Raw genomic sequence first — 9,662 nt, forward strand, 5'->3', positions numbered from 1 at the left:
ATGGTGAATCCAAACCAGATTAATGGACATTCTGCCCGGTCCTTGCTCGATTTAGCATTCTCCAAGATTGAATCCTTCATGCTGGTGAGTTCCAGTAGCCGCAAGTGGCCTATGATTGTCTGAAATTGCGTCCAGCTTGCTGTTGAGCTCAGTAAGCATTTGAGTTTGAAAACTCGAGGCACAGATTAATCCTTCAAATAAGGCTGGCAGCTTTACCACGTCTGAAACTGCTGCCGACGTCTTCCTAATTTGTCGATATTCAAAATATCCACTGATTCCAAAAAGCAGAAACCCTGTTATCATAAACCAAATAATATACTCATCTTCTATGTCTTCCATGGATAGAACAGATAGGCTTACCATCTTCCACTCATTCCAGGAATCAATGACATACCCAGCTGCAAGGCTCCAGTCAGTGCATGAGGGCTCTCCAGCACCCTGTCGTCTGGTGGACAAAATGTTATCAATTGTGTTGAGGGACCAGCTGACCAAATCCATCATAATTTCTGATTCAGAAGATGTGTAAAGAGAAGCTCTGAGGTTGACGGGACAAAAGAGCAAAAAAGCAGGAGGGAGGGTAAAAGCAACCGTCTTTGTCGAAAGTGAAAGAGAGAATCACAATGATAATTTAAATGTACAATATTGTATCTCTTCTCATTTTTCTTTAAATCAAAACTGATAAATGCATCAGTTAGTGTAGACTTCTCTTACCAGCTGGCTCACTTTGAAGCCAGAAAGACGGTTGGATCATTCTGTCATTATTGATTCCGATGTGGAAAGAGCAACAGAACGTCAAGTGAGACAGATCAAACTCTTGTTGATGAACCTGCAACCAAGGAGAGATATTGGGTATCTGGCTCGAGTTAATGTGTCAGCTTAAAGTGGCCCATGGCGCTGACAAACTTTAAAAATTTTAGCTCCTTTTGGTAACTGAGTTTGACACCCCTACAAATGTTGCATTTATTCATGTTCAACAGGAAAAGGAGACGGAGAAACAAAAGATGCTGTATCAGCAAGCCCGACTCCACGATCGAGGAGCTGCCGAGATGGTGCTGCAGATGATCAGTGCCAGCAAAGGTGGGAAAACAAACTCTGATCTGTTTGCTGCCCTGCAGCAGCTAAATTAGGTCAAACCATCATATGATGTGTCCTCTCAGGTCGTCTTGGTGCTACTGTGACTTTCACTCTCAAACTGGGTATTTCCGTCCTTAACGGGGGAAACATTCTGGTCCAGCAGGTATGCAGCAATAATTATGTTAAATAATTATTCATTGTTGCTTTGCTATTAATCATGCTTTTATTTTGATGCAGAAAATGCTGGACTATCTGAAAGAAAAAAGAGACGTTGGATTTTTCAAAAGCTTGTCTGGACTGATGATGTCGTGCAGGTAAATAAATCACTCGTGATCATTTAGGTACGCGTTAAATAGGATTTGTTTTCTGTGTCAACACTAATTGAATCCTCCGGTTGTACTTGGCACATGCAATGAAATTGTATTTTTGTCTGAGCTGATCACGTTTCAGCTAATTTGATTCAGATTTTATGTTTAATTTGTGCTCCAAATGAGAGAAAAACCAAAGTATGAAGAGCTGTTTGGCTAAAATTGAACAATTATTTTCTAAATTTGTCCCAATATTTTTCTTTTTCTTTTGTTGTAGCACCTTTCATAATCTATATGATTTATAAAATTCCAAATGTTAGCATGATTTTGAACATTTAGCCAGGAGTTTTATCAAATACAGACAAAATCAGTGCACTGTTTGTTCATTCTTTTTACAGAAACCTTTAGAGATTTTTATATTTTTATTTTTAGACTCTAATGGAAATGTCATTGGGACACTCTTTTAAATCACAGGTAGCAGAAATATAAAAATTCTGCATGTTTTCCTTTTGATTTTGTGTCTTTTTTTCTGACAGTGTCCTGGATTTGAATGCTTTTGAAAGGCAAAACAAAGCTGAAGGTCTGGGGATGGTTACTGAAGAGGGATCAAGTAAGTGAGGATGAAAACTACGGTAAAATCTGATGCACCACTAGCTGCATTTTAACACTGTGAAACGTTAACCTGTCCTCTACTTAGACATTTTTAGTCTAGCTAATAAAATAATATTAAAAAGCGTATTTGTCAGTGTACCATGTTTGCATCAGGGGTAGTAAAAAATACATTTCGAATTGTCTCTTCCTGGTTCACAACGGCCTGTAAGAAGAAAGCTAATGACATAGCACTAGCTCGACAGAATATTTGCCATTTAGTTTGTTACTGCTGGAGTCCATCTCCATGTCATTTGTTCATTGTTTCATGTTGTCACGTCATCCTGCAGGTGAGCCTGTGCTACTGTATGTCCCAATCCTGTCTGGGCCTCACAGACTCACAGACACTTAAAAAAAACACATACTCACAAACACAATTAACTAATCAAGATGGGTTGCATACAGTATAGAATTATGTTTTTCTCATACATGCCCATTTTCACTTCATAAGATCAGGCATAAGTGATGGTAACTATTACTTTGTCTAACCACGGCCTAATGAGCAGACTGTACGGCGAATTGTCACTATATGTCAATGTCACAAATCAGTGTTTGTAAATTATATATCTGCAGTCGGATCATCTTGTTTTCCTGTTCCTACTTCTTCTGACTGAATCTAAATGTCTTCTCCTTTGCTTATGTCTGCTTTTGTTTTGTTTCTTTGTTTCCTTCTGATCATGTTTTTATGTCATCGGTCGCAGTCAACGTGAGTGAGCGGGGTAAATACACGGTTTAGATTCTACTCATTTATATGCAATGCTGACATCTTGATCGCTCTCCGCCCTGCACCCTCTTTTCTCGTTTTCTCTTTTTTATTTTCCTGAATGCAATATAGCCTCTGTATTTGTACCCTGGACTGAAATAACGCATGCTTGCTCTTCTGACATTAGTCTGCGATCAGGCTTCAAAAGTTGACTGGAATCTCTTTCCTTCCTCTTTTATAAGAAGTCGTTGCTTGTTGTTTGTTTGGGACCCTTATATATTTTATTCTACTAACCAGTGTGCCTTTAGAACTAAATCCCCAACAGCTTTGTGGGTATAACCAACCAACAAAGCTCAGTATTATTCCAATATTTAGCTTTGAACCGATGCACCCGTCCATCTGTATGTGCTCTAAACAACATGATGCACATCACTTAGGACTGTTTGACAATGGGACAGCAGCTTGATAAGGAGACAAAAGCTAAGCAAGCTCTGATGCCTGTAGAAGCATAAAAAATTACAAGTTTCTGACCTTCCTGTGACTGGAAAACACCAGTATCTCATTTCCTGTTCTCAGGTTCCAAGGTTCTGCAGAATGATGAGTTTACGAAGGATCTCTTTAGGTTTCTGCAGCTTCTCTGTGAAGGCCACAATAATGGTGGGTCATAGACTTGGCTATATGTTGCTTTTTATTCATTTTCTAGAGGATTGTGTTGCGTCATTTAAGTGGAGCAAGTCAGTATGTATGCTTAATACTTTTCTACCTGCTTTTTAGATTTCCAAAATTTCCTGAGAACTCAAACAGGAAATACGACGACAGTCAACATCATCATCAGTACCGTTGATTACCTGCTAAGACTCCAGGTATCACATTAGGACAGGAAGTTTTTTTTTTTTTTTTTTTTTTTTTTTAAGAAAAAACAATTTATGTCATTAATTTGCTAATTTAATTTGCTTTTTTTTTAATTAAGGAATCCATCAGTGATTTCTACTGGTACTATTCTGGTAAGGACATCATTGATGAGGCTGGGCAGAGGAACTTTTCTAGAGCTCTAGCAGTCGCCAAGCAGGTCTTCAACTCTTTAACGGAGTACATTCAGGTACTTTATTACAACACACTGCTCCACAGTTAAAGTGACATAAGCACTGTACAAATAAAGCTGTTAGGTCTTTTTTATGAAGAGAATATTTCAGCTGTTTCTCCATTCCCTGCGCTTCAGGGTCCGTGTATAGGTAATCAGCAGAGTCTGGCTCACAGCAGACTGTGGGACGCGGTGGTGGGCTTCTTGCACGTTTTTGCCAACATGCAGATGAAGTTGTCCCAGGTATGTGTTTTACATAAGCAGTCATGCAGCAAAACTGCATTAAAACACTTTTAGATAGGGTTGTCATATTGTTTTATTTGTTAAAAGTTTTTGTACTCGTTTTATTCACATCTATAGGTTGCACTTTGTCTCAGAGTGGCTTGTAAAAACTGTGTAAAGTCACTACAGCTAACTAATCAAACTCAAAATGTAAAGTCAAGACTAATAGTGTGGTTTTGGAGACGTTGCTTATTCTTGAGATGAAAACTTGGAACACCACTGGTGCCACTAGAGGGCTCTCCAGCTTCAAGAATAACTTGTAGCTGCTGCAGGACGGTTGCGCATCAGTCTATTTAGGTAGCTATTATCTGACCATTAAAGCAATATTAGGATAAAAACATCCTGCTAACCTTATCTCATAGTCATCATGGTGGATATGTTTTGGCAGTAGAAGTCAGGATGAGAGAAAGCACAGGTGGAGGGGTTAAATTTAGCCCATCCAAGTTAGGTTCAGATTTATGGGATATTCAATACAGGATCCGTTGAGACCCTAAACGAGTCAGACTGACCCAGCCATCTGCTCTCAGACGATGAAATAACATCAAACCTGGTGATGATGGATGGATGTTATGGAAAGGGACCTTCTGTGTCCCAGCAGAATCTGAGAAAGTCTTGATCTGTTGAAATGCTGTTCAAAGAATCCACCCATGGAGGCCGTCAGTGGTTTCTGTGACACACACAAAGTTTTCCTCCTTTTCTTTCCTCCCAACAGGACTCCAGTCAGATTGAATTACTGAAGGAGCTCCTAGACCTTCAGCAGGACATGATTGTCATGATGCTCTCTCTCCTAGAAGGTGTGTATGTTGCACAAATTAAAGAGAAATGGCAGATTTGCTTCGTGTTCCTTTCTGAACGTTTCCATTGGTCCACAGGTAACGTTGTCAATGGAACTATTGGTAAACAAATGGTGGACACCTTGGTGGAGTCCTCCAGCAACGTGGAGATGATTTTAAAGTTTTTTGACATGTTCCTCAAGCTGAAGGACTTGACTACCTCGGATAGCTTCAAGGAGTATGACTCGGAGAGCAAAGGGGTCATCTCTAAGAAGGACTTTCAGAAGTCCATGGAGAACCAGAAACAGTACACCCAGTCTGAAATCGAGTTTCTTCTCTCGTGCGCTGAGGCGGATGAGAACGACATGTTCAGCTACAAACAGTTTGTCGAGAGATTTCACGAACCAGCTAAAGACATAGGCTTCAACGTAGCCGTGCTGCTAACAAACCTCTCAGAGCACATGCCCCATGATGCTCGCCTGTCCACCTTCCTCAGTCTCGCTGAAAGCGTCCTCAGCTACTTCGAGCCTTTCTTGGGTCGCATCGAGATCATGGGCGGTGCCAAGCGCATTGAGAGGGTTTACTTTGAGATCAGCGAGTCGAGCCGCACGCAGTGGGAAAAGCCTCAGGTGAAGGAGTCAAAGCGGCAGTTCATATTCGATGTGGTCAACGAAGGTGGGGAGAGCGAGAAGATGGAACTGTTTGTCAACTTCTGCGAAGACACCATCTTTGAGATGCAGCTGGCTTCTCAGATTTCAGAGCCAGACCCGGTTGAGCATCAAGACGAGGATGAGGACGAGGTCCAGAGTTTGCTGGAAAACCAGGAGGAGGAAGAGGAAGAGAGTGTGATGATGGAGTCTTCCTCTGCGTTCACCCTCGCCTGCATCTCAGTGCGAAAGAGCCTCTGTAATTTTCGACAACTGCTGACTCTTAAGAGCATGAGGCGTCAATACAAGAAGTTCAGGAAGATGAGTGTGAGGGAGTTGGTGCGAGGCTTCTTCTCCTTCTTCTGGATGATCATCACAGGCCTCTTCCACTTTGTCTACAACTTAGTTTGGGGTTTCTTCCACATCTTATGGACCACGCTGTTTGGGGGCGGCCTCGTTGAAGGAGCCAAGAACATGAAAGTGACAGATATTCTGGGAAACATGCCAGATCCCACTCAGTTTGGAATCCATGGAGATGTTCTGGAGACAGAAAAGATGGAAGCAAACGAAGCGTTGGCTTTGGAAGAGATGGGTCAGATGGCTCAGGGCGACGTAGCAGAGGCCGACCTGATGGCCGAGCTGCTCAACATACAGCCCAAGAGGGAGGGGAAGCATGGGGCTGAGCCAGGTTTGGGGGACGTTTCAGAGGTGGTGGTGGGAGATGCTCCTTCGATAGCCAGCGCAGTCAAGCAGAAAAAGGCACAGGTAAGTAATCACTTTTAGATAAAATAAAGATACATTTTGTCTTCATCGTCTAAACAGATGTTTGCTCATCTAAACGCAGAAAAAATGATGAAACAAAACTGATTTTTGCAACAGATGGCTGAAAAGAAGAGGGCTGCAAATGGAGACTACAAATCTGATTCAGAGAAAGGAGAGTGAGTGCAACATGGTTTCATAAGAGAGTTAGGCTTTAAAAATATCAGGATTGTAACCAAATCCAACAACTCCAGACTCTAGTTTGGTTGCAGATAAAAGTGTTTCTACACACCGGTCTGTTAAACGCTTTTACTCACAAATGGTCACTAACAGAAGTTATGCTTGTAGTTCGGATGATGGAGAGAAAAGGGACCACGACAAGGCCAAAGATGAAACCCCTCCAGAGACCTCAATGGAAGAGAAGAGAGCCCCGAAGAAGAGACTCAGTTTGAGGAAAGAACCACCGGAAGCCTTTATGGCCAGCTTCTTGGCTGGCCTGGAGATCTATCAAACTAAGATGCTGGTCAGATGTTTCCCTCAGAGCATTCTTCATACTCAGGCCTAACTCATACAATTTTAGATTTTTCTTTTAACCAAATTTTTCCAAGGTCATGCTATTTTATTGTAAGCATAAAATCTTGATTCAAGGATTCAATACATTATACACCTATATTATAACAGGGCTATTCAACTGGTAGTCCAGGGGCCAAATCAGGCCCATGGGTGAGCTCAATTTGGCCCACCAGTGGGTTAATTTTTAAATAAAACTTGATTTTAAATCATAAAACAAGCTTACTTAATAAGAATAACTGCTGGATGTTCGGCCCCTGAACTCGTGGCTTTCATTAAATGTGCCCCCCTGAGCAATTTTGTTGAAAAGCCCGGTTCATCCCGTCACATAATGCCAGTTCTAACGAAGGTTTTGTTAGAAATATCAGTGTTAAAAGAAAACCTTTTTTGTAAGATTATTTTGATAGTAGAGAGAAAATACCAAGCAAATCTGCATTGCCAGCATGACATTAAAATAAGATTTCATATTCAACGTGTGAATTGATAATAATAATTATCAAAAATAAGGATGTATTCTAAAAAAAAAGACCAAAACCTATTTTAAATCATAATATGGCTTCAGGACGACACCATTGTTTTATTTCAGCTTGCGTAGAAAATGACCTGATCATCTTTTTTTTTTTTTCAGAACTATTTGGCAAGAAATTTCTACAACCTCCGCTTCCTGGCGCTTTTTGTTGCTTTTGCCATCAACTTCATTCTTCTCTTCTACAAGGTACGTTTGTTTTCAAGTCATCCCAGAATAAAGCGAGGCTTTCACAGAGCTGGAAGCGTTTTAACTGGTAAAAACGGACTTCCAGGTGACCGGTGATTACTCAGAGGAGGAAGACCCCTGGAGCCGTAGAGGCAGAACTGGAGAAGAGGAGGATGAAGGAGCGCTCGAGTGTTTTGTCCTGCAAGAAAGCACCGGCTACATGGCACCAACGCTCTGCTGTTTGGCCGTTCTACACACTATCATTTCTTTCCTGTGTGTAGTGGGATACTACTACTTAAAGGTGCAGTGACAAGTTTTATATATTGATTTGTAGAAATCTGTAAACTAAGGTTGTAAAGTTGAAAATTGTTTAATTGTTGAGGCAACACAAACTGATGAAAATGCATGCAGCTTTTTCTTGATCTATTTTATTTTAATCTTTTAGAGGCACTCAGTGCAAGGCCTGAAAACCAATCATAAACATTTAAAAAAGAAATAAACAAAATCTGTACATTTTTATCATATCTAGGGTTAATGTGTCCCAAAATTTGGGAGCAAAACAGCTGCCAACTACCACATACCATGTCTGACAATTATTAAGTTTAAACTTGGGTTTATTGAGTAATTTGTGCAGGAAAAGGTGTTTACATTGAGTGCATTCCTGCATTTTAGCTGCTTTTCAACATATCTGGAAAACTACTGTAGTAAACGCTTTCAAACAGCATCATATGGAATATGTTTCCTGTGTTGTGATAAGGTGCCTCTGGTAGTATTTAAACGAGAAAAGGAGATAGCAAGGAAGTTAGAATTTGCCGGCCTCTACATCACTGAGCAGCCGTCCGATGACGACATTAAAGGACAGTGGGACAGGCTGGTCATCAATACTCCGTAAGTCAGCCAAAAGACTGGCATTGAACGTTTGATCACCAATCTTTTGCAAACAAAAACCTAATTCCTTTTTCTGTTTGTTTTATAAAGTTCTTTTCCCAACAACTACTGGGATAAATTTGTCAAACGCAAGGTAAGCGGCTTAATGTTGTTTTAGTCAAATCTATAAAGCACACAAGCTGTAAATCAAATTGGACCAAATGAAAGCCTCTGTGTTCGTCCTTTGTTTCCTGTTGCTTCTGTTTATAGGTGATAAAAAAGTATGGAGACCTGTACGGAGCGGAGAGGATAGCAGAGCTGCTGGGTTTGGACAAGAGTGCTCTGGATTTCAATCCCACAGAGGAAACCATTGCCAAGGAGGCCTCGCTCGTGTCATGGTGAGATTAGAGCGATAAGTAGTCGCAAAATGAAACTGTCTAATAGAAAAATGGGGCAAACTGAAAATTTGCAAACTTTATAACTTTTTCTCTTCCACCAGGTTGAGCTCAATCGATACAAAATACCACATCTGGAAAATGGGGGTGGTCTTCACAGACAATGTAAGTTTGATACAAGCTGGTTTCAATATCAATCTGTCTTACTATATGAGTAAATTATTGTGGAATTTAAAAGAGAACAGGCTTCTGATCAAGTTTTTTTTTTTTTACTAGTCATTCCTGTATCTTGTTTGGTACACCACCATGTCCATTCTGGGACACTACAACAACTTCTTCTTTGCTGCACATCTCCTGGACATCGCCATGGGCTTCAAGACGCTGCGCACCATCCTGTCCTCCGTCACTCACAATGGCAAACAGGTGAGGAGGAAGAGGCTGCAACTCTTCATCTGAGCAGCATGGGGCACTGCTGAGTCAGCGTGGACCTTTTATGCAATTTATTTAAAGTTTACAAAAGTCGCTAAATCAAAAAGCACAGATTTGTCATTTGAGCCAAAATAAAAACAACTATTCAAGATGCATCAACAATATATTTTCATCTCAAAAATATTTTAATATCTTCCAGATTTGTGCTACTAATGTTAATAGAATTTAAAATCTGAGCTTTTTTGCTTTAAACATCTATCTATCTATCTATCTATCTATCTATCTATCTATCTATCTATCTATCTATCTATCTATCTATCTATCTATCTATCTATCTATCTATCTATCTATCTATCTATCTATCTATCTATCTATCTATCTATCTATCTATCTATCTATCTATCTATCTATCTATCTATCTATCTATCTATC

The 9,662-nt window shown here is 40.3% G+C and overlaps 2 protein-coding genes and 1 long non-coding RNA gene across 3 annotated transcripts in view; all 3 read left to right on the forward strand.

Annotated features, from left to right (window-relative positions):
- LOC119427702 (ryanodine receptor 3-like) lies at nucleotides 1–6,146 on the forward strand (the record flags this gene model as incomplete). Its single annotated transcript, XM_037695339.1, has 11 exons — nucleotides 1–84; nucleotides 978–1,077; nucleotides 1,158–1,237; nucleotides 1,312–1,388; nucleotides 1,919–1,992; nucleotides 3,310–3,390; nucleotides 3,508–3,596; nucleotides 3,704–3,832; nucleotides 3,953–4,057; nucleotides 4,809–4,890; nucleotides 4,969–6,146. Coding segments are annotated over exons 1-11 (2,079 nt in total), but the record flags the coding sequence as incomplete, so codon positions are not given.
- A 27-nt stretch (nucleotides 6,147–6,173) lies between these two features.
- Nucleotides 6,174–6,708, forward strand: LOC119427567. Its single transcript, XR_005187661.1, has 3 exons — nucleotides 6,174–6,281; nucleotides 6,396–6,454; nucleotides 6,624–6,708. It is a non-coding gene; the product is annotated as an uncharacterized LOC119427567 (long non-coding RNA).
- Nucleotides 6,709–9,662, forward strand: part of LOC119427703 (ryanodine receptor 3-like) — a gene marked incomplete at its 5' end in the record, with an annotated part of 3,916 nt that continues 962 nt past the window's right edge. The window contains 8 exons of the mRNA XM_037695340.1: nucleotides 6,709–6,798; nucleotides 7,474–7,560; nucleotides 7,646–7,840; nucleotides 8,297–8,427; nucleotides 8,518–8,560; nucleotides 8,677–8,804; nucleotides 8,906–8,966; nucleotides 9,078–9,224. Of these exons, the coding sequence (XP_037551268.1) occupies nucleotides 6,709–6,798; nucleotides 7,474–7,560; nucleotides 7,646–7,840; nucleotides 8,297–8,427; nucleotides 8,518–8,560; nucleotides 8,677–8,804; nucleotides 8,906–8,966; nucleotides 9,078–9,224 (882 nt within the window). The remainder of the gene's footprint in view (nucleotides 6,799–7,473; nucleotides 7,561–7,645; nucleotides 7,841–8,296; nucleotides 8,428–8,517; nucleotides 8,561–8,676; nucleotides 8,805–8,905; nucleotides 8,967–9,077; nucleotides 9,225–9,662) is intronic.

Source organism: Nematolebias whitei, chromosome 21, assembly GCF_014905685.2.
Source record: "Nematolebias whitei isolate Nwh7 chromosome 21, NemWhi1, whole genome shotgun sequence".
NCBI classification, from domain to species: domain Eukaryota; kingdom Metazoa; phylum Chordata; class Actinopteri; order Cyprinodontiformes; family Rivulidae; genus Nematolebias; species Nematolebias whitei.